At 60.5% G+C, this 23,132-nt stretch overlaps 1 protein-coding gene across 6 annotated transcripts; it reads right to left on the minus strand.

Annotated features, from left to right (window-relative positions):
- Nucleotides 1-2,251: 2,251 nt before the first annotated feature.
- On the minus strand, nucleotides 2,252-22,993 carry N4BP3 (NEDD4 binding protein 3). 6 transcript variants are annotated; one of them, XM_073355023.1, is made up of 6 exons: nucleotides 14,973-15,092; nucleotides 7,304-14,181; nucleotides 6,381-6,821; nucleotides 5,399-5,962; nucleotides 4,398-4,655; nucleotides 2,252-3,906 (listed from the first exon to the last, which is right to left on the minus strand). In XM_073355023.1, exons 3-6 carry the CDS (start codon nucleotides 6,789-6,791, stop codon nucleotides 3,328-3,330), a joined length of 1,812 nt encoding a protein of 603 aa, XP_073211124.1. In that variant the 5' UTR covers nucleotides 6,792-6,821; nucleotides 7,304-14,181; nucleotides 14,973-15,092; the 3' UTR covers nucleotides 2,252-3,327. The 6 variants fall into 6 exon arrangements, with proteins under 6 accessions (XP_073211124.1, XP_073211129.1, XP_073211126.1 ...); XM_073355028.1 differs by lacking the exons at nucleotides 7,304-14,181; nucleotides 14,973-15,092 and adding an exon at nucleotides 21,982-22,993; XM_073355025.1 differs by lacking the exons at nucleotides 7,304-14,181; nucleotides 14,973-15,092 and adding an exon at nucleotides 21,089-21,327.
- Nucleotides 22,994-23,132: the final 139 nt, after the last annotated feature.

Here is a 23,132-nt window from a genome sequence, read left to right on the forward strand (position 1 = left end):
AGGGAATGGTGTCGGGGGGGGGTCAGTGTTGGGGGGAGGGAACCGTGCCGGGGGGGGTTCAGTGTTGGGGGGAGGGAATGGTGCCGGTGGGGGGTGTTCAGTGTTGGGGGAGAGAACGGGGAAGGGGAGGGGTCAGTGCTGGGGGCAGGGAACCGTGCCGGGTGGGGTCAATGTTGGGGGGAGGGAACAGCGGAGGGGAGGGGAGGGATCAGTGCTGGGGGGAGGGTATCAAGGCCCAGACCAGCTCTGCTCCTGGGGAGGGAACAAAACCTGGTGGGTCAGCAACCTCGCAGGGAACCCATAATACCATTTGCGATCTCATGCCCTTCGTCCTGGCCCCACCAGCCCCAAAGGTGCCCACTCCCCCCGGTGCTCCCTGCCTCATGCCCACAGCACAGGTGCTGCAGCTGCACTCTGGGGCTCCTGCCTCGTGCCAGGCCCTGGGGAAGGGTGAGACAGTGACCAGCGTTCCCTGGGCCCAGGTGAACACAGGAGCTGGTAAGGGGCCCAGGATTCTGCAGTGGGCCTAGCCCTCAGCTCAGAGCTTTAGGCTGCCAGGCCAACCCAAGGAAACACTTCTGGCTTCTCTGGAGGCATGCACAACTTGAGCAGTGCTGCGCATACCATGGTCTGAGCACCAGCCCAATGAGGGGCCCCGGGGCCAGCCCTGACCCTCCCGGCCAGGAGCAGACAGGGAGTGGCATATGCAGATCTGGATCTGTTTTCAGAGAGGAGACATGCAGCATCCAGGAGAGAGCAGGTTAGGACCTCACATTTCCACTGGCTATAACCCTACCTGAGGGGGAAAGGGAGTTGTACAGGAGCTAGATGGGGGTGTAACTAGGAGTGAGGGGCTGGAATCAGGCAATGGAGCTGGCAGGCTGAATAGCAGGAAAAACTGCCCCTGCACTTGATCAAACTCCTGCAGCACCAGCCTGTTTCAGTTAACTTTGGACCGAGCCCTGGAGAAGGTACTGCTGCCCTGGCCACACCAGCTGGATGCTTGGGTCAAAGAGAGATGGTGGTAGCATGAGGGTGTCTGCACCGGCTAGAAGCATGTGGAGGAAGGGCTGGCGTAGCCTGAGGGTCCCAAGCAAGGGCAAGCTGCTCTGCAGTGCTGTTGGAGAAGGGCCTCTGCAGGAGGGCCACCATCTCTCACAGAGGGTGAATCAATGTTGTGGAATTCAGTAAACCGGTTTCACCACCAACCCAATAATCTAAACACTCGATTCTTCCTGAGACGCCACAACTCTGCCCTGTGGCATCTACAGCAGGAGCTTGGTTTCTGGCTTCCCTGCCAAGTTTTGGTGCCGCCCTCTCCTACGTCCCACCTCACCTCCCCACGGCTCTAATTGCTGGGTGTAAACCTGCTGCAAGGATCAGAGCCCGGCACCCCAGAGCCCTGGCCTGATGTGGGCACCAGCAAACAAATGAGATTTCGACAGCCAGCTGGCCCAGAACAGCAAACCTTCAACAGATCCCGAGGTCCAGCTCCTGCTCCCTAAAGCCAAGCCCCACTGGGCTAGCCGCTGGGAGCCCTGCTCTGTGTGCACACAGCCTCAGTCACTGCAGGGCCAAGCCAGGTCTATGGCATAGACAGGGGCCAAGCACCACCATGACAAGAGGTGATTTAAAAGGAGACCCTGGCCAGTGGTTGAGGGTACTAGAGCTGTTGGCATCTTGTGTATTTCAGTTCCAAACAGAGTTGAGAGGGTGCTGCCAGGACGAGGCCAGAGAGATTGACCCTGCCAGCCCAGCAGCACCTGTGCCCAGCAGAACTGAGTAGATCAACTCACGGAAGCCAGTTTGGTTCCTCTCCACCCGTCAAATAACCTGCAGGTGGGAGAGGCAAGTGGTGCTGCACCAGGACTGCTCGTGGGGGCTTGTGTCTGACCTTAAAGAGCAGCATGTCACTGCCAGGCCATTAGAGACAAACCAGAGCCCCACACTGCAGCAGCAACATGGACAATGGAGCAGGCAGCTGCTGTAGGTGGGGCCCAGCATGGGCAGCTAGGGGCCAGGCCATGTGGAGCCCTGTCTGCATCATCCTCAGAAACTGGGCCTATGGTCCGTCCCCACGCTGGGAGCACTGCTCCCCTTCCCAGACTCTCCTGCCTTTTGCTCAACCTCCCTGGTCAGCAGCAATTGGAGCTTTGGCTGCAGCAACCTCCTGGAGTGCAGAGCAAATACCAGCTTCACTGCTGCCATATACTGTCAGCCAGGAGGCCTGTAACTCACCCATGTGAGCATCCAAGGACAGCTGCTGGGGTCACCCCCATGGAGGGAGAGAAAGAAGCAGCCACAGGAGCCAGAAGTACCAAATTCAGATTTATTCCAGGAGAGGCTGAGGAGAGCCTTGCCAGGCCTGGACCTTCATATCCAGAGCACCCAGCTTCCCGCCCCACCCCATGGTGCTAGCCAGCCCTTGCCCACCCCTCAGCACCAACCCACAGCCTACCTCCTGGTGAAAGAAGGCTCTGCGAGGCAAGCTTCATACCCAGACGTCGGCTGGGCAGGGGGCGAGGATAGGCCTGAGTGATGGTGCATGCTCTCTGGCAGGAGCTGCTTTCCTTCTCCCCTTCTCTACGGCAGGATACCTACCCAGCTCTTCTCCATCTCTGAAGCAGCACGAGAAGCCCCAGCACAGAGGCCACAGCCCTGGGTGGCATGCAAAGCCCCTGCACCTGTCCCCCATGGCATGAGCCCTATAATCACTCCTTTTCTCCTGCTGCAGATACTCCAGCAGAGCCAGGTGCCAGGGCAGCTCTAGCCCTGGCAGGAAGTGTTCCCAGCATCCGTGTTTCACATTTTCCAGGCCTCAAGCCCAAGGCCAGGCTACCTGCAAGGGCACCCAGCACAGGCACAGCAGGGCAGGTTCACTCTGCCTGCAGCTCTCAGGCTGGACTGCCCACTGGCCCCAGCACTGTGTGAAGGACATGGAGCAAGACTGGCAGGCATGCAGCTTGGACAGCGTAAGGAGACAAAGTTGGGCATTTCCCTAGCAGGGCCAGAGCCCTCACTGGGGTAGGAAGCAGCAGGGGATGGGGGAGGAGGAACAGGAAATCCCACTTGATGCTGGGCTTCTGTTTGCTGGACAGTAAGAATCATGGTGCAAACTCGCCCTGCTGTTGGAGCACATGCCCCTGCTGCAGAGGCAGAAGTAACACTTGCTCTTGAGACTCCCACAGGGATGGCCCTGCAGTGGTCACAGATTCATCAGTCTGAGATGGAGAAGCCCCCTTGGCTAACCCAGTCAGTCCATGGTGCAGCCTGGGTACCATCCCAAGAGTTCTTGCCCCTTCCCAGTCCAGGCTGCTGGCTTCCTATTCAGATTTTTGAAGACTCGACTCTCTCGATCCAGGGTGAGTCGGTGTCGGGGTCAGCATCTCTGGGCTCAGCCCGCAGGTACCGCAGCTCCCTTTCCAAAGCCTGGCTGCGCTGGTACATCTCCATGTAGCTTGCCTGGATCTCCCTCTGGTAGCGCAGCACTTTCTCCTTCTCCTCCTGCCAGGTTTTCCGCTCCAGCTCAAAGTTCACAGCCTGCAGCTGGGCCTGGCGCCGCTCACGCAGCAGCTCTGCCCACAGCCACTCCACCTGCCTCTCTGGGGGCTCCCCACTCTCACTGTGAAGACCCCAACACTTGGAGTCGTCAGTTTCACAGCCAGAGAAGTCCTGGCAGACTGGCATGGGAGCATCCCCCAAAGGGAGGGAGGAGCTGGGCTCTGGTGGGGCCTGGAAGGAGTCCCCTAGCTGGGCCAGCTGCGAGTCCTTGGCTTGCACCTCTGCCCGGGCCTCCCGCAGCTGGGTCTTCAAGCTGAAGATCTCACTGAGTTTCTGAGCCATCTCCTCCTGGGAGTCTCGAAGCTGCTGCTTGAGCAGTGAGATCTCAGCTGCCTTCTGACAAACCTGCAGGAGATGCAGAGAAAGCGTGGGGAGGGACAGAGCAAGAAATGAGATGCACAGGAAAAGTTGGGGTGGGGTTTAGAGTTGTTGGGTGCATCTGGATAGGAAACCCCCATTCAATCCCAACTCTGCCAGGCAGGGGCATAGAGCATTAAACCTGCCATGTGGCAGCCATTACCAGACAGCACTCTCAGGATTTCCACAGGCAGGAAATGGAGGCTTTGCAGGGGTGTGAAGAATGAGAAGGGATGGGGCGGGGCGTCGCTAGGCTTTTGGCTCTAGAGCCGGGTCCATAGCTGCATTAAGCCACGGATGACAGTGGCTCAACCTCTCTCTGCTTCATCCTGAGAGAAAGTTCCCCCACAAAAACCCCGGAGAACGGTACAGTTGGAGCCTGTGCCCAGGGCTGAGGCTGCAGGTTGGGACTGAGGGGCGCTGGGACAGCTGCTGGGGCAGAAGGATGGAGGAGAGCTGCAGAGCTCTCCTTTACTCACCTCCCACCTGGTCTCTTCTAGTTTGGGGCTGACACGTTCACACTGCTGCTGCCACTGCCTCAGCTCCTCACACTGGCCCTGGTGCAGGCTCAGCTCCTCCTGCAGCCGCTTCTTCTCCTGCTGCGCTTTGTAGAGCTGCAGCTGCAATGCCCGCTGGCTGCGCTGGGCCTGCTGGGTCACCTGCTGCAGCTTGGCGACATACATCTGCTTCAGCTCATCCAGCGCATCCACCCACAGATGCTGTTTGTCCTCAAAAACCTGCTGGCACAAAGAGAAGTCTGTGCCCAGCTCCTGGGACAAAGTGCCAGGCAGCCCAGCCCCCTCCAGCAGCTCAAGGTCTAGGGTGAAGGATCCCATCACTCCTTACAGCCCCAGGGCCGCAAAGGGAGCAGCCTGGCCCCATGACACTGGAATGGGAAGCAGCAGCTCTAAGAGTCACCCCCCAGCAACACACAATCCATCTCCAAGCAGGATTCAGCCAGGACGGCACTGGACCATTCTCACACTAGTACGTGCTTCTGAAATGTAGTCCGGGGACCAAATGTCTCCGTTTTCTCAGAGAGCAGATACAGGCTAGGCAGCTGCTCCTATTGGCCACCCCAGCCTCCTCCCACCACCACCTTGGTGCAAGGCGGAAAAGGTTCCTCGTGCATGGAGATTTCCCAGTCCAATCGCTCTGGAGCAAGCCGGATGCTCTGGCACTGGGAGCAGCAGAGCCCAGGCTCCCCATTGCCCAACAGGTCACTGGATTCTGGAGGTGAACGTGCCCTTCCCCAGCCCTGCTCGCACCGGACACAACACGCTGGCACACTACTGCCAGCACAGTGCTCCAGGGAATCAAGGACCACGCACAGACCCCAGCACAGTGAGCTCCACACAACGGCACAGGGGCAATGCATGAGACACTAGCCTCCCTGTTTGGGGGGGCAGAGGGGGCACAGGGATGGGGTGAGAAGCGGGCCCAGGGCCCTGCACCCTCAGGCCAGCCCCACTGCACTCACCTGTGTGAAGGGGTCTTCAGTCTCACTAAGGCTCCTCTTCAACTGCCACAGCTCCCCACTCTTCTCGTGCAGCCGGTCCTCTAGCTGCTTCACCACGTCCTCCAGGGAGTAGGTGAACTCGTAGGGGGGTGGGGGCTCCCCAGAGCTTTGCAGCCGGCTTAGCGTGGCCATGCTCTTGCAGGACAGAGGCGCTTTCTCCACTGCCAGGGGGTCTCTGGGGCCCCAGGAGGCCCTGTCAAGGGAGCCCCCAATGTGGTTGATGTGGCCCATGGAGGCGCTGAACTGGCCCTGGGCAGGTTTGAAGTGGGGAGGGTAGACGGGGAAGCTCTGGATGGAGTTGTGGTTGGAATTGGAGGCCTCGTCTAAGCTGATGGTGTGCAGCAGGTGGGTGTGCAGGGGGCCATGCTGGGAGGAGGGACCGGTGCTGGTGCTGCTCTGGGACAGGAGGGTGTGCAGGCTCCCGTTGCTCTTTGACAGCTTCTGCCCTTTGGATGAGGCCAGGCCCTGCATGGACACCAGGCCTTTCCCAGCCACTGCCTTGAAGGCCGATGGCCTGATCCGACACTGAAAGACAAGGGAGCCAAGGATCAACCTGGTCTCAGCAGAGCCGCTCAGCAGGGAGAAGAGCTGGGGAACCCCAGTCTGTGTCCCCAGCTGCAGGATGGCTCAGCGCTGCCCCACCCCTTTGCCCTGGACACAGATATGAGGCTTATGTACAAGGACCTCCCAGCTTCTATCTGTCACAGCAGATACATGGGCCCAGCACCACCTGGCCTGCCAAGAGCTAGGGGGCTGTCCGCAAGGGCCCCCTCCTCCCATGCTCTGCGCCAGCCAGCTCCCATTTGGTGGCTGCTCTCCACTCTGGAGGCAGCTGCATTTCAGGGGCGGTTGGTGCGATGCACTTGTGGAAAACATCCCTACAACTAGTCATGTGGATCCCTAGCCACATTGCCTGCCCCAGCCCAGCACCCAGGGGCCTCACCTTGTCAAAGCGGCCCCGCTCCGGCAGCGAGCTCTTGGAGAAGTCTGCCCCTCGGTGGTGCTCACGGGAGTAGCGGTCAGGGGACTGGTTCTCACGGTCGCTCTCGTAGTCCCGAGACGCTCCCGGCGCCTGGTGCTTCCTCTCGGCCCGGGGCTCCTTCCTGGCACCGTGCAGGTAGCTGAAGAGCTCCCGCTGGCTCGGGCCCTTCCGGAGCAGGCCGTCCGGCTGCCGGAACCCCCGCGAGCCCCCCAGCACCGCCCTCAGCTCCACAGGCGTCAAGTCCTGTTTCTCCACCAGGCTGCCCACGCTGCCCATGCCGCAGCCGCAGCTCCCAGGCACAGAGGCTAGGGAAGAGTCAAGGAAGCAGTTGCCAGGGTCACAGGTCACATGAGGGACCTGTGCTGTTGCCATGGAGAATTAGACCAGCACGTGGGACCAGCACTGCCAAAGGAGGGAACAGACAATCAGCAAAGGGGTGTGAGTGGCTGGGGCCACCCTATGTCCACCAGCCCCACCCTGAGGGGGAGAGCCGTGCTCCCTCCCCCCCATCCCCATGGATGCCCAGCCAGCCAGAGGGGAGGCAGAGCGGCCACATCTCCCTGTGTCATGCAGCGCCCACTACTGCTCCCCCCTGACAAGTCCCTGATCACCCCAGCATTTACAGCAGGGCCCCAAAGAATCATCCAGGGTCCCCATGCAGGGAGGGGAGTCAGTCTCCATGTGACCATAATCCTAGCCCCACCCCGCCCCCTGCTTACAAGCAGCCTCTGGCGGAAGTGGGTCTGTACCGAGCCAGCTGCTCCCTTCAGGCCTATAAACCGAGGACGCAGGTGCCTTCTTTCAACTTCTGGAGCTGGGAACCCCAACAGGAGCCAGCCGGACACCAGCATGTTCCCCAGAGATAAAGCCACTCTACCACTCACCTGCTCCCCGCAGGCAGCCAGAGCCGAGCCCCGGGGAGCAGCACACCGGGAGGATCCAGCTGGAAGTCGATCTGCCCTGCCACCCAGCCAAGGCTGAACTGCTCACTCCTATCTGACGTGGTGGTTCCCACACCCAGCTCCTCCTCCCGCCTGGGGGGCTGGGGAGGGAAACCAAAACAAGCACATGCCACCCAGCCAGGCAGGCAAGCTCCAGAGCTCCTGTCACCTGCCTGGGCTCTGTCCCCAGGCTGATTCCTGGACAATTGGTCCACACGGGGCTGTGGCTGCCCTCTCCGAGCTCAGACGGGACCCTGGGCCAGCAGCATGACCTTTCATGCGCGCACGCACCCAGCAGCCAATGGTGCTTCCAGGAGCCTTTGCAGACCCAGGCCACAGCACTGAGTTGGGGTGGGGCTCCTCAGACCAGCTCAGGGGAGAGCAGTCAAGAGGGGTGCGGGGGATCCAGCCCAGCTGAGCAGACAACACCCCTCCATGGCTGTTCTGAGGCCTGGGACCAGCAAACTGGGGTCTCAGTAGCACAAAATCCAGCATCCAGCTTAGCTCCCTGTTGGCAGCTACAGCAGAGGGGCCAAGGGCTGGCTGGGCTACAGAGGCTGCTACCCCCTGGCTCCCAAGGAGCAGGGCAGTGTTCCTCTCTGAGCTGTGCCTGCTGTGGGCATGACTGGCTCCCCCAGGGTTGTCAGGCCAGCACCTCACCTCCCCATTAGTGCAGCAGCTTTCCCTTCAGCGGAAGGACCAGAACCCAGCTCAGGAGCTGGGGCTGGGGGAAAGAAGCCCAGCACCTTTCACCCTTGAAGTGTGAGTGCAAGGTACCAGGGGAATCCCCCACAGGGGAAACATGGCCCTTTGCTGGAGGCTGGGCCACTGATCATGCTGAGTGCTTTCCTAACGACAGCACAATGCCAAAGCCCACAGGTGGCAGATGCAAGTGCCCCCAGGGCAGCAGGGCACTGCTGCGGCTAGGATGGAAAGTCTGGCAGGGGAGAAGCTCCGCACATGAGCCAGAAACTCTTTTTCCATTCAGTCCTGATCCTGCCCCCACTGCACTTAATGGACAAACTCTTGCCAAGTCCCATGGGCTCAGAACAGGGTTCCTATCCCACCTCGACCTTCTGGGCCTGACCAGCTGCACCAAGAGGAGCAAGGCAAATGGCAGCCCAGGCCTCCATGTACCCAAGGCCCCATGGCCTGCACTCCCTGCGATCGTCCCCATGCCCCCGCACTCCATCCTCTCGAGGATGGACACAGGGGCTAGGCGTCCAGCTCCTCCGGACAGTCCTGCCCCAGCGCCGAGGAGGGGAAGGGCTAAGATACTCCATTTCAGGCAGCGAACAAAAGCAGATACTGTGGCATGGGGGCTGTGGGGCATAGGCCAGATGGCACGAGCAGGGGAGGCAGGAACAGGAAGGACGGGAGGCAGGAAGTGGCTGTTTCCTGAGCAGGTTCTGGGCTGCACACTCTGGGCCCTGCTGGGCCTGGGAGGAAGCCCAGGAGGAAACAGACAATGCTGCTAGCAACTGACAAGCCCCTCACCCTTCCCCTGAGGCGCAGCAGGCAGGAACAGCCCTTACCTCCCCAGTGCTACCCAGCCCAGGGCAGTGGTCAGGCCTCCCCCTCAGTGCATAGGGCTACCGACCCCAGCATCACCCCCAACTTGGTCCACTCCCCAGGCTGGCTCCACCCCCGAGGGAGCAGCTGCCTGTTCCCCTCTCAGTGCCCTGCCCTTCAACCCTGGGCAGCAGCGGGTGCAGCGAGACCAGCCAGTTCTAGGGCTTGCTGCCGCACCAGAAGGGACCACAGGTAACCCAGCCCAACCTAAGAACCGGCATGATGCCCACAGGTGCCCAGCTGGGAGAGCTCCTCGCTCTGGGCAGCATTTCCACCTGCCCAGACTGCAGAACTCAGCCCACTGCCCCCGAAGGCCATTGCCCACTCACTGCAGGCTCATGCTTTGCCTTGGGCACCCAAATCAGCAGTGGCATCTCCACTGGCAAAGGCAGTCTCCAGGGGCTTGCCTCCAACACCCTCCCCTTGCCAAAGACTGCAGAGCCAGCGGGGGCACAGTTCACTAGAGGCCCCATTTTACAGACGGGGAAAGTGGGGCAAAGCAGTTAAATGACTTGCCCAGCAAAGACCAACCAGCCTTGGAATAATGTCATGACAGCCAAAAATGAACAGGCTAAGCTGGGAGCGAAGGCTCCCACGGGAACAGCACAGCTGCAGGCTGCCCATGTAGCAGAACTGCCTGGGCCGGGAAAGCACAGACTGTGCCATGAGTCTCACCCCCGGGTTCTCCAACACTCAGCCCTGGATACCCGAGCATCCGGGGGCGGGGATCTTCCCTTCAGAGCCCCAGTGAGAGCAGGACACCCAAGTGTGGGGGCGAGGAGATGAAGCTGTCCAAGGCCCACAGCTGGGAACCTGTTACAAGTCTCTGCACCACTGAAGCTTGGGAGACAAGAGGAGGGATCTCAGCCTGCTCCAAGCCCAGCACTGCCAGGGCCCGACAGATCCCTGCTGGGGGCCCTGGGTCAGGAGCTGCAGCTCAGGTGTAACGCCCCAGCTCTCTGCACCAGGCACTGTGTAAACAAACAACTCCCCTTTAATCACTGCCACGCACAAACCTGTCTGACAGCTCCTGCCCTGCAAGGTCATCTCCCTCCTAGGGAACCCAGGATCTGCTCCCACGAGCCGCCCCTTTCAACCTGGGGAGGAGAGACCCACGCTCCTCAGGGGAGCTGGGCCACCCTGGATGCCGCTGGGAGCTCAGAGGGGTCTGCAAGGGTTCTCGCTCCTCAGAGACTGGGCAGGGCTCCCTGCACCTCAAGCACCAGATTCTCCAGCAGCAGACCCCACATCCTGAGAAAGCTGCTGAGACCAGACCCCACAGCCAATTCCCCCTATGAACCACACAAGCACCCCAAGAAGAGGTAGACTGCCTCTGTGGGCGAGGAATGGTCTGCGGAGCAGCTCAGCTTGCAGGAGCTCCTGGGCCCGATCTCCTCCCTGTACCCGAGATGCCACTGAGACCTGTGCCCAGTGGGCATCTCCCTATGAGGGCACTGCTCTGGGAGACCAAGGCAAGTGGTACCCAGGTGCCAGCCCACTGCCTCCTCCCCTTCCCCTTCTTAGAAGGGGCTTTTTGGCTGCCTGAGGGGCACATGGCAGGGGCAGACACCATGCAGTTCCAGGCCTCTCAGCCCACTGGCCCCTTGCTCCCTCCTGCAGCAGCCTCTCTGGGTGAGCCATGTCAGTGGGGTGGCCCACCCCAGAACAACCCTGTACACACCTTTATGGAGGGGATGGGCCCTGAGCTGACCAGCCGGGACACAGCTGCCCTCCTTGGGCCCTAGGGTAACCCCACACACTTTCACACAGGAATAACACACTTCAGACTGAACACAGGGCACAAAGTTTTTACAGGGAGGGGAATTAGCCATTGATGCAACTTGCAGGGTTAATTCTCCAGTCATTGGAGGCTCTAAATCAAAACTGAGTGTCTTTTTGTAAAAGCCCAACTCTAGCTCAGCCAGCTCTGGGCTGGCCGGTACGGAGCTACCCTCCGGGGGACTCAGCTGAGCCCCGAACCCCAGAGGGGAGGCAGAGGTCAGGCTCTGTCCCTCACACACCCCACCTTGTGATGCCTTAGGACAGAAAGCTGTAACCACAGCACCTGGGGCTGTGAGGAGCCCCCGGCTCCATGGGGCAGCCGGCCCAGAGGCAGCCCCCTTTTGCCAGGGGACGGACCAGCACTGCATCCCGTTCCTTCATGGCTTCGCTCAATCCTGCAGCACAGAGAACCTCTGAGCCGGCTTTGTCCAGCCAGCTTCTTGTGATTTTGGCTACGGATTCAATGATCCCAAGTGGTCAGGTGCCATTTGACATCACCCCCAACGTCACTCTGGGGCAGTGGGGTCAGCACCTACTGCGAAGGGAGAACATCCCGTACGGTCCTGAAGCACCTGGCTGTTCCTGGCAGGTGAGCTGCACTGGTCCTGCTTAGCACTTCAGAGATCACAGGCTCAGGAGGCCTGGCTAACTCCCAGTCCCCGCTGCAGACACAGACGGGGAGCTGCCTGAAGGTATCCATGACACACGGACCTGAGGAACAGTCTCACCTGCTCCTGGGAACAGGGAATGCTCAGTGAGTGACTCCCCAGCCCCTTCCTTGGGTGGCAGCGGGTTAGCGAGGTTTATCCATTGCACAAAGCACTGCACAGCCATCAGAGCCCTGCCCTGGCAGCCACAAAGCAAGGATATCCACTCCCTCCAGGTGCCAACGGGACACACCCCAGCCCCTCTGGAGTCCACAGAGTCTTGCCAGGACCTGGGCCTGTATCCCGATTGGTCTGGAAGTTCCTTTCAAATCAGCGTCTGGGACCTGCCGGGCTCCAATCCCACTGGGCTGGAAGGGCCCTTCCGGACTGGGCAGGTCCGTGCAGCGGGTGCACACGCATTCCGCAAAGCAAGCCTGGGGAAGGGCTCGTGCACGTGCAATGCAGCAGAGCTTGCAGGCTTGATTCAATGGGAGCTTGGCCACAACTTCATCAGGAGCAGGCAGGGCCCTGGTACCCTGCCCTAGCTTTGGAGAGGCAGGCATCAGCAGAGCCTGTCTCTTCAGTAACAAAAGGGACAGGCACCGGGACTGCAGGAGAGACCCTGGGTGGAACTAAACCAGACACCTCCCCAGGGTCATGGCCACAGCACAACTCATGGAGGGGCATTGAAGCTGGGGCTGCATTCCAAGGGAAGGGGCACATCCACCCACCAGTGCTGTGCTTGAGGGGCAGGGACAAACAGGGACCAGCCATGTGATGACACAAGCTGCCCTGGAGCAGCATGGGAGTGGGGTGGGAACCATTGAGGCAGGGTGAGAGAGCAGCCCCATCCCACGGCCACACAGCTGGAACACTTCAGCCCAGTGGCATCTGCAGAGGGAACATTCGAGCTGGGAAGATGCTGCCGAGGCCAGTACAACATAGCCTGGGACTTCGAGCTGGCCAGCACAGAGCCCAGGCCAGGGCCCAATCAGTGGCTGTACCCACAGGGGTAGGCTCTGCAACCCACGCTTAAGATTAAGTTTTTAAAAGTAGATTCAGCTTTCAGGCCTTAGGGGACTAGACTGACACCCCGTCCCGCAGCTCTTCACGCAGGCCACCAAGCCTGCGGTCTGGGCTGCACTCATGCCAGCAACCTGGAAGGAAATGGCCCAATCCCCCGAGTCCTGCAGACCCCAGTGAGCTGGGCTTTGTTGGCTCCTGAAGACTGGCTTTGCCAGGCTTCCTCCCCATGCCCTGGAACCACAATGAACAGCAAGAATCCAGCAGCCCCAGGGAGTCTGTCCCAGGCATGGTGGCTGGGGGTTATTCTCCAAAACCTGACAGGAATCTTAGCACTGGCTGGAAACACTAGACCAGTGGTTCTCAAACTGCGAGTTGCAACCCAGTTTTAATGGGGTTGCCAGGGCTGGCTTAGACTTACTTGGGCCTGGGACAGAAGCCAAATCCCGAGCCCCACCACCCAGGGCCATAGCCCAAGAGCTTCAGCACTGGGTGGCAAGACTCAGATTACAGGCCCCCTGCCTTTGGCTTCCCAGCAGCAGCAGCGGGATTCAGGCAGGCTCAGGCTTCAGTCCCCCCTCCTGGGTCATGTAGTAATTTTTGTTGTCAAAAGGGGGTCTCAGTGCAATGAAGTTTGAGAACTCCCTGCTCTAGACAGTCGCTGCTCCATCCCCCTGCCCTGGGCAAGCTCCCTGGGAGCCACGAGCTATTTACCAGCCCCAGGTGCCGGGCGGCGACAGGATGCTCAGCACGGGGCCGCCCATTCCTTCTGACTCCAACTGGAAGGACTAGGAACCGGCAACATCATCAACCCCAAAGGAAGATGGGCACTTCCATGGGCAGCCACAAGATGCCTGTGGCAAGCAGAGGCAGTAGCTCCAGACCAGGAAAATGGCAGGCGTCTCCTGGTTTCTTCAGCCAGACCTTGTGGGTTGTGAAATCCCCAGGGCAGGTGAACAGCACCACTTGGGACCCCCACCTAAGCACCCCAGCTACTATCCCACACGGAGTCCCAGAGCACAGCACAGCCTAGGAACTGTTCAAGCACCGGACAAGGCATTCAGCCACCCATACCCATCCCACACGGCCCAGGGATGACTCCTGCCACTACCCTGCTTGCCAAAGCCTTGCTGTCAGACTCCATATGCAACAGAGACGCACTAGCAGGTTCTGTAACCTGAGTCCCACAGACACACCACTTCTCAACGGTGACGGGGAGACAACACCTGCGTTCCCCATCAGCCTGATCACCCTAGCTCTAAAATGACCAGCAGCGCTCAGAACGAGGGACATATCTGCGGGGACAGGTGGGGGATCTTCAAGCGTAAAATCCCAGTAAAACCCAACACATGCTGTATAAGCCAAGAGTCCAAGTCAGCAAACCCTCACTGCCCAACACCATAAACCCTGAGCATCCCGCGTAAGGCGCCTGGTGTGAAGACCCCATGCAAAGAGGCAGGAAGGGCTGGTGTTCTTCCCTGGTTCCCCCGCACCACAGAACAGCCGCAGGAGGCCTGGGGATTTCTGTGAAGCAATCCAGGCTGAAATATGGACACATTCTTGCTGAAGGGGGTCACCTTTAGCTCCAGACCCACACTCCTGTCTGAACACTGTTCATGTCCTATTGCCGCAAGTAACAGCTCAGAACACAAGGACTGGAGCAGGAGGAGACATTCCTGTTGTGTTGTCTCTGTGTGTTTGACAGCACCTGGTACAGTCTGTTCCCCTGTCTCCCCTGGGCAGTTGTTGTTTTTCCCCCATTTGCAGGGTCTTTCACATGGCCGCAGAGGAAAGAACCTGTTTTGAAAATCTAAGTCTTAAACTCGGCAATCACAGAGCTGCGGCCCCAGAGACCCTGAGCTGAAGAGGGCAGCACCGGGCCCGCGTGGGGGCCGCCGCAGCCCGGGGCTCTGGGCATGCGGAGGAACCCGGAGCCAGGCGGGGCCCGGGGGCCGCAGGTCCGGAATTCTGACTCAGAGCTCAAGCCCGGAGCAGCCTTTTAACGGGGGTGGGTCCCTCCAGCCGGAGCAGACAGGCTGGGTAGGAGCAGGGCGGCTGCCGAGCAGGAGCGCCCTCCTGTCCGGTGTCCCGGCACCAGCCATAGTGACGGAGAAACGCCGTTTCTCGGCTCCCCGTCCTGGGGCAGCCCAGCTCCCCGGCTGCAGGCCGGAGCACAGCGCTTCCCCCGGGATTCCCGCAGGCTGCGGGGACCAGATTTCCCGCTCGGGAGCCCAGCAACGCGTGGCCGAACCAGAGCGGCCCGGAGACCCCCAGCGCCGGGGTAAGCGAGGCAGAGACCCCTGCCTTCGAGCCGCCCCGCCCTGCCTGCCCCGGCCGGCCGGCCGGGCTCCCCCCGCCGCCCGGCAGCTGTTCCAGCCCCGCGCCGGCTCCTCTCCCGGGCCGACCCAACTGCTCAGCCTCCCACCCTGCTCGGCCTCGGCCCCGGCCCCGGCCTGGCCGGCCCGGAGCTGGCGGGGCAGGGGGGTTCAGCGCACCCCGAACAAAGCCAGTTTCCTGCCGGGCCGGGCGCCGCGGACCGGGCCCGAGGCTCGGCGGGACACGTGCCCGGCGGCCGCCCCGGGACTCACCATGCTCGCGGCGCGGGCTCGGCGCTGCGGCTGCAGCTCAGCCGGGGCAGAGGCAAAACCCGGCCTGGACGCGCCTCCCGCCCGCAGCCGCATCGCGGCCGCTCTGGGAACCCAACCCCGGGCTGCAAAGCCCGGCCTGGATCGCAGCCCGGGGGCGGGGCCCTGCGCTGCCCGCCCCGCCCCGCCCCGCCCCGCCGCGGTTTGCAAGGGGGCCGGCACGTGCGAGGGGGGCTGGGCCGGCAGCTGGACCCCTCCGCAGGGAAGTAGCCGCTGGCTCCTACAGCCGCGTAGCCCCGCGGGCAGGAGCAGATTAAGCAATTGCTTAGAGCCCCAGCAGCTCAGGGGGCCCCTATTCGCTTTTTATTGGGGGGGGGGGGAAATCCTGTTGAGTGCCCCTCCCCGTTAGCACCGCCTCTGCCCGCAGGTACCTCCGGGCAGGCACATGGAGGCTCCGATCCGCAGAGCCCTGCGCAGCCCCTACTGCCCAACCTTGCAATGTATGCCAGTTAACTTTTAACTACCTCAGCCACTGGAAAGCCTCGCCTAACCCGTCCTTGCCAGGGTCTGCAGCGAGCTGCCTGCCCCAGAGCACCCACTCCCTCTTTCCAGCCGCTCCCGCACACCCAAGGCAGCTAGGAATACGCTAACGCTGGGCAGCACCGCTCTGCTACCTAGCCGATTGCTGCTGGGGGTCTCGACTGGGAGCAGAGGCAGCCCACCGGATACTGTCCGCATCCACATGTGCTCCACGCTATGAGCCCCTGCCCTGTCTGTCAGGGACTCAGGAGCAAAACAAGTATTCAGTCTTAGTGCCCCTTTGGCCTCTCTGCCAGCCCCGTGCTCACACCCTGCACCAGAACGCTGGGCTCTGCCATGGGGGGGCCTCTGGAAGGGTGGTGTGATTCCAGCTGGCTGACGGGGCCTGTTTTGATTATTGCCCTTTACAGCTGTCTAGGTCCCCATTTCACAAACAGCACCAGGACTCAAGACAACCTAAAGACTAGGGCTCCAGCTGGACCAGGCTAGGGAGTCCCGGAACAGGTCACCCAGAACCCCCCATTACAAACGTCTGATCCATCCCTCCATGCCACTACTATTCCCAGAAAGATAGTATGTACAGGGGGTTCTGTTCCCAACTCTGCTTCACCGTGGTGGTGCAAATGTCATCCCCTCCCTGTGCCTCAGTTTCCCCCTTTGCACAAAGGAGATAACAACCCTTCCCTCCAGGGGAGGGGGCGGTGATTACGAAGCTTTACGAATAGACATCCCCGATGTGCTTGGAGCCCTTGGCTGGCAGGAGGGAGAGATGGGTAGAGGGCAAGTACTATTACTAGAGGAATTAGACAGATCTGCTCCCTTGCCCTCCGGGCACTGGAATTTCGGCCATGATCAAGCCCTGTCCCCACAGAAGGTTGCAAGGGTACAGGCAGAGCTAGGCAGGGACACACGTACTGTAGGCTGCTTCAAGCCATGCCTCCAACTGTTTACAGGGGCAGCATCACCACATCCACTCGTGGGCAGTGTGTGTCCTTGCACATCTGTGTCCTTTATTACAGCCATAGCAGCAGGGCGCCTGTGTCCCTAAGGGTCAGTTTGTTCCAAGGTGAAATGATGCTTGGCCTCACAGCCCACTCCCTACAGGAGAAAATCTGCAGCTTAAAAGGGGAAGGGAGCTCACAAGCAGGAAACTATGATCTGTTTCAGTAATCAGCAGGTGCCCTGTCCCACAGTTAGGACACCCAAGGAGCATACAGCACTGTGGGGAGAGCCTGGCTCGCCTTGCTGCAACAGGAGCCACCTGCATGTGTGCTTGGCCCTGGTGGAGCATGGTGACGGGCCCTGGCTCTCCGCAGAAGGTGTACGTGAGGAGTTCAGTGCTGCCAAACTTGTTCGCTGCACAGCCCTGGGGCTTGGCACTGGACATGTATCATTGGGATTTGTATTGTGAAACCCATTGAAGTTGATGACAGGAAACAGAACTGGCCAGGGATGAAACACCTGATTGTATGAAGCATCCAGAATTTCCAGCCATGCACAGTTCAGAGCCTGGAAGCACACCTAGCATTCCTGTTCACGCATTACCGAGCTGCAGTGATATGGTCTCAGTGGTAATGGAACTGCAGGGGCTCCCTCCTTTGCCCCGTTTATAAAGACCATGTTGTCAGCACCAGACTAAGTGGCACCTCTCTCACTTCTCCATGGAAGTCTTGATTGCTGAGAACACGTGGGCGAGATCAATGACAGCCCTTTAATCAGCAGCAGTAATTTTAGAATGTGGCCTTGCCTGAGAGGAGGCTGCATGCAGAGCCCTGATCGTGCTGGACGGGGGTGGGGTAGGAGCAGAGCAGCATAAGGGTTTTTGCTAAACATTCCTCAGCATGCAGCCAGCATGGCTCTGGGCTCACTGGGTTTCACCCGCTCAAAGCGGAGGGCAGCTGAGGTGTTTCAAAGGGAATCCCAGGGAGCCTCTACTGCTTCCACTGTCAGTTACACAGAGCACAGCACAGAGATGAGCTCTCTCCTTGCGGCACCTGCCTGCTTTAGTCATGAGACATGATACAATCAATACCTCTGAATCAGACCTACTCCCTCCCAGCCCATGCTTGGTTTTGCTACTTTGTGTCCCCTCCCCAGCTGTCACCATTCAGGGAGTCAGGATTCTGGGGCATGATGATGGTTGCAGCAGAGACAAGGATGCAAGCACCAGCCGAGCTCATTCCGAAACAGGGACCCAAGCAAAGCACCAGCACCTTCACCTTCTAACTCAGTAATTACATGCACTACGCAACACATGCATGCCTCCAGGCAGAGACCACGGCTACTGGTTCTGAGAAGCTCACCATTTTGAAGCCAAGAGCCTGATTTACTGGGGCCTGACTTGGTTTTTAAATGGTTGGGGTTGCTAATGCTGAATTAGGCACCAGGGAGGGGCACATCAACATTGCCCTGCAGCAAGGGGCAAAATGAAGGCCTGAGCTCCCCTGAGGAATACTGCAGTCCCATAGGCTCTGAACTGCCCTGCCACCAAGGTCCACAGCATCCCCTCTTCCACAGTGCAGGAAGCATCTGGGGCTGCAAGAGCCAGAGGAGGGAGGGATGGATCTGGGGTGGAAGGAGGTCTGGCCAAAGTGTGCTTGCATCCTGCTGATTCTGCAGCCCTGAAATAGCCTGTAAGCCTCTTAACACACACTCACTTGCAACCCGTGTGAATATACAATTTGCCTCAGCAACTCCCCATCTCTTTTAAAATCTCAGTAAAATGCGTCTTCACTCCTCCCCCCCCATCTTGGCTCTCTCTGTGACTACAGTTTTCTGGGGTGAATGCCATAACATGTTGAGAGACCCAGTTTGCACAAGACCCTTTACACAATTTAAACCTGCACTAGGTAGTGCTCACAGACACACGCACTCCCACACCCCCGTGCTGATTACACCTTGCGCAGACATCTGAGTAGCACAGCAGTTTGTCTGGAAAGCAGGGGCAGTCTGTCCAATGCATCTTCTGGCACAAAGGCCACCTCTTCCCCTCCCTGCCTTCATCAGGTGGTTATCTATTTCAATTGTGATCCCTTGGGACATGGATCTGCCTCCTTATGTGACATGCAGCCCCAGTTTGGGGTGTTGTAGGATCAATAATAGTAAAGTCTACTCTGAGATAGCGCGTCCCTGGCAGCACAGTCTAGAGCTCCGTGTGCGCACACAGAACGGGCATTAGTCATTCGCTCACTTGGTATCCCTCAGCTTCCCAGGCCAGGATGGATGGGTATGTACTGGAGAAAGTGGGAATGCCGTCAGCCCCACTGCCTCAGCCTGGGCAGGTTTTGGGGGCCCAGGCAGAAAGAGCTAGTCGTACTTGGGACCCTGCTGCTACAGGTCCTTTAGGTCTCCCCTCTTGGAGGTTACTGAAGACGGTCTGGCTGGGACAGCGTAAGAGTGGCTGAGGTGGAGCAGTGAGATGGCTTTCACTACGACCTTGTAGTCCATGCTGAGGAGCGAAACTGGGTGCCACTTCCTTAGCTCAGAGTTTCCCCTTCTTCGGCAGCAGGGTGAGCACAGCTTGCCTGCGCGACAGGGAGGCACCCTGCTCCCTAAGGACTCAGCCCAGGTGGTGGCAGGGCCAGGCTGAGGGCGGACCAGAATATGCGGTAGAACTCTGCGGTCAGCCCATCTCCCAGCTGCCAGGACTTGACCTGGCTGGTCCCTGAAGCTCTTACAGCAGATTTCATTGGCACCTCAGCTCCCCCTGGGGGAAACCTGAGCTAGTGCAATAGCCAGTGATTTGCTAAGGAATGCTGCAAACTTACCCCGGCCCTACTGCAGCCAAGTGGGAGTTTTCCCCAGGCAATGGGGAGCTGCATGGGCCTGTCTCCCTGCCCCTGGCTCAGTCCATCCCTTCCTTCTTCTGTCCAGGGCTGGGCTGAGGCATAAGAGCCCTTAATGCTAGGGTTCAATCAGCAGAGGATTCTGCCTGCACCCCATGGAACGAGCCTCCCAAATACCCTGGGAGAACCTGAGACTTGGAGTGGCTAAGTCATTATGCAAGGTAGCCTGTTTCCTCTTGTTTTTTCCTACCCCCCCCCCCCCAAGATGTTCTGGTTTAACTTGTATTTAAACTTGAAGAGTGGTCAGTTTGGATGAGCTATTACCAGCAGGAGAGTGAGTTTGTGTGTGTATGGGGGTGGGGGGATGTGAGAAAACCTGGATTTGTGCAGGAAATGGCCCAACTTGATTGTCATGCACATTGTGTAAAGAGTTGTCACTTTGGATGGGCTATCACCAGCAGGAGAGTGAATTTGTGGGGGGGGGGGTGGAGGGTGAGAAAACCTGGATTTGTGCAGGAAATGGCCCACCTGATGATCACTTTAGATAAGCTATTACCAGCAGGACAGTGGGGTGGGAGGAGGTATTGGTTCATATTCTCTGTGTATATATAAAGTCTGCTGCAGTTTCCACGATATGCATCTGATGAAGTGAGCTGTAGCTCACGAAAGCTTATGCTCAAATAAATTGGTTAGTCTCTAAGGTGCCACAAGTACTCCTTCTCTTTTTGCGAATACAGACTAACACGGCTGCTACTCTGAAACCTGTTTCAATACAGAACACCTCTAACTGCACCCCCTAAGTTGTCACCTACCACCCCACATGGGGTATCAAATAACTACAACCCATCCTCAATGGGGACCCCATCCCAAAAGAAACCTTTCCCAAACCCCCTTTTCTGTCCTTCAAACAACTTCCCAAGCTCATCACCAGAAGCAAGCTGCCTACAGACCAGCACACCCCACAACAGCACCAAACCCTTCCAGGCAACAGATGCGAAACCTGCAGACAAGTCTCTAATGCTGCAATGAGCAGCCCCCCCACAACACAGCACTCAAGATCCATGGGTCCTACACATGCCTATCACATGCCTGCACCTCAGCCAGTGCCCTGCATGTCCCAGTAGCAAGTATGAGGGTGCGACTAGAGGGCCGCTGCGCTGCTGTGTCCCTCACACAGGGAAATGATAAATGACAAACGCCCTCCTGAGGCTGCAGCCGGGTGGGAGCAGGAGTCTGTGCCCGGGGGGGCGGGCGGCTGTTCCCACCGCGCCCCGGTGCCAGGCCGGTCCCTGCGGCCCAGGTCTCGGACATCGCCCCCGGTCCCGGTCCCGCCCCCGCCGGCTCTGCCCCCCCGCCCCGGGCCCCGCCCCGCCGGCTCTGCCCCCCCGCCCCGCCCCGCCGGCTCCGCCCCCCCGCCCCGGGCCCCGCCCCCGCCGGCTCTGCCCCCCCCCGCCCCGGGCCCCGCCCCGCCCCGCCCCGCCGGCTCTGCCCCCCCCCGCCCCGGGCCCCGCCCCGCCCCGCCGGCTCTGCCCCCCCCCGTCCCGGGCCCCGCCCCGCCCCGCCCCGCCCCGCCGGCTCTGCCCCCCCCCGCCCCGGGCCCCGCCCCGCCCCGCCCCGCCGGCTCTGCCCCCCCCCGTCCCGGGCCCCGCCCCGCCCCGCCGGCTCTGCCCCCCCCGCCCCGGGCCCCGCCCCGCCCTCGTCAGCGAGGGGGTGGGCCAAGCTGCCTCGGACGGGTGGCGGGGGGGGCTAGTCAGCGAGGCCCTCGGGCCCCCCCTCCCGGGCCCCGCCCCTCACCAGCTCTCTCCGCCATTCGCCGGCTCTGCCCCGCCCCCCTTGGCAGGCCTCGCGCAGGCTCAAGAGGTCCGTGGGCGGGGCCAATGGCCCGATTTGGCCCCGCCTCCTGGAAGACTCCGGCCCCAGGATCTTCCGGCCTGTGTAGGCCCCGCCTCCCGCGGCTCTGTGACGTTGGCAGGGGGCGTGTCGGTGCCACGTGGGCGGGCTGGGGAGCCCCCATGGAGGCGGAGCACGGAGCCCAGAGCCCCCGCCCGGGGTAAAGAGCCCCCGCCCCGCCCCTCCAGGGCAGCTTGGCCCGCCCCCTCGCTGACTAGCCCCCCCCTCCAGGGCAGCTTGGCCCCCCCCCGCTGACTAGCCCCCCCTCCAGGGCAGCTTGGCCCCCCCCCTCGCTGACTAGCCCCCCCTCCAGGGCAGCTTGGCCCGCCCCCTCGCTGACTAGCCCCCCCCCGCCCCTCCAGGGCAGCTTGCCCCCCCCTCGCTGACTAGCCCCCCCCCTCCAGGGCAGCTTGGCCCGCCGCCTCGCTGACTAGCCCGCCCCCAGGGCAGCTTGGCCCGCCCCCTCGCTGACTAGCCCCCCCCCCAGGACAGCTTGGCCCGCCCCCTCGCTGACTAGCCCCCCCCCGCCACTCCTCCAGGGCAGCTTGGCCCCCCCCTCGCTGACTAGCCCCACTCTCCCTCCCATCCCTCACCAGGGTCTTGCCCTCCGCCATCTCCTGACACCAGTCTCCGGTTTGTCTGCATTCGGGGTATGGGCAGGGGCTGGGGGGCACTCCCCCCGTGACCCTGCTGGCTCATGCAGATTCTCCGCCCGTGGTGGGCGAGGGGTCACTGGGGACTGACATGGGCTCGTGTCCTGCAGCGTGGCCGAGGCGGAGGAGTGGCATCCAACTCACCTCCGCCTGGCCGTCCTGAGCGCCCGGTCGCTGCGGGCCAAGAGGGGTGCTGGCTCCAGCAGCCCCTACGTGGTCATCCAGCTGCAAAAGCAGAAATACATGACGTCAGTGGTACCCCACAGCCTGACCCCTGAGTGGAGGGAGGAGTGCACACTCCAGCTGCCCAGCTGGCTGGATGACACGAAAGAGCACAGTCTCGTCCTCACTGCCATGCACCACTCTCTCCATCACCCCGACCAATTCCTGGGCTGGCTCTGCCTTCCCCTGGCACAGCTGTTCTGCGACAAGGCAAGGAGGAAGAATGAGTGAGTGTCGCAGGGCCCCCCGTCCATGGGGCTGAGACCTGGGGCCAGGGAATGGAGGTGTCCCGGGGAACCATGCACCTCCTGCCCTTCTGTGGTTGACCTATGAGCCAGACACATTACCAGGACTCAGTCACCTCTTCCTCCTGCACTTTCTCCTGGGGTCTGTGTGGGGTGCAGCAGGGCTTCTCATGACTCCTGGTGCCCCAGAGCACAGAGCTACTCTACGGGGAGCTTTACCGTGTGGGGTTGGGCTCTCTGGTGCCAACATACAGAGGAATGGGGGCTCTGGAATCTCCTCTCTGGCAGGGTCCAAGGACTGATCAAGAGGAAGCCGAAGCCTGCCATAAATGCGCCTGGCCAGGTGTGCGGTGGGTGTGGGCCTTTCCGACTAGCTGGTAAAAGCCCCCTAGAAAGCACTGTCTTAGCTCGGGTGCAGAAAGCCTGTGACTGGGGAAAGGAGAAGGGCTGGAGGGAAAGAAGAGGGCAGAAGAAAGTGGCTCAGGGAGCTAGAGACCAGAACCAGGGGTGGGTGAGAGCAGAGCTGCTGCACCACACACGATGGGCTTTCCCAGCCCTAGTTCTGAAACGGGAGGATCCCATGCTGGCCCAGAAGTAAATAGGCCTCCAGGCAGGGGACTTGGAAGGCACAAATTCCTCTGCACACGACTGGGGAGCCTGTGTGGCCAGGGGGCTTTTCCCCAGGGCAGTGAGGTGTAGCCACAAGATATAACTTTTAAGAGCAGGACTCAGCACAATATTTAGCTTCCTTTGCCCGCAGCCCCAGTCCTTAGTGGGCTGAGCTCTGTGAGTTCAGGACAAATAGAGCGGTGAAGGCTCAAGCAGTTT

This window comes from Lepidochelys kempii, chromosome 8 (genome assembly GCF_965140265.1).
Source record: "Lepidochelys kempii isolate rLepKem1 chromosome 8, rLepKem1.hap2, whole genome shotgun sequence".
NCBI lineage: Eukaryota > Metazoa > Chordata > Testudines > Cheloniidae > Lepidochelys > Lepidochelys kempii.

What these genes read in the sequence shown, in the direction of transcription:
- N4BP3 (XM_073355028.1), bottom strand. Translation starts at nt 6,791, where the DNA reads ATGGCAACAGCACAGGTCCCTCATGTGACCTGTGACCCTGGCAACTGC. An exon ending in AGCGGGGCCGCTTTGACAAG is followed by an intron (nt 5,963 to 6,380) that starts GTGAGGCCCCTG and finishes CTTGTCTTTCAG; the next exon opens with TGTCGGATCAGGCCATCGGC. An exon ending in TAGAAGAGACCAGGTGGGAG is followed by an intron (nt 3,907 to 4,397) that starts GTGAGTAAAGGA and finishes CATCTCCTGCAG; the next exon opens with GTTTGTCAGAAGGCAGCTGA.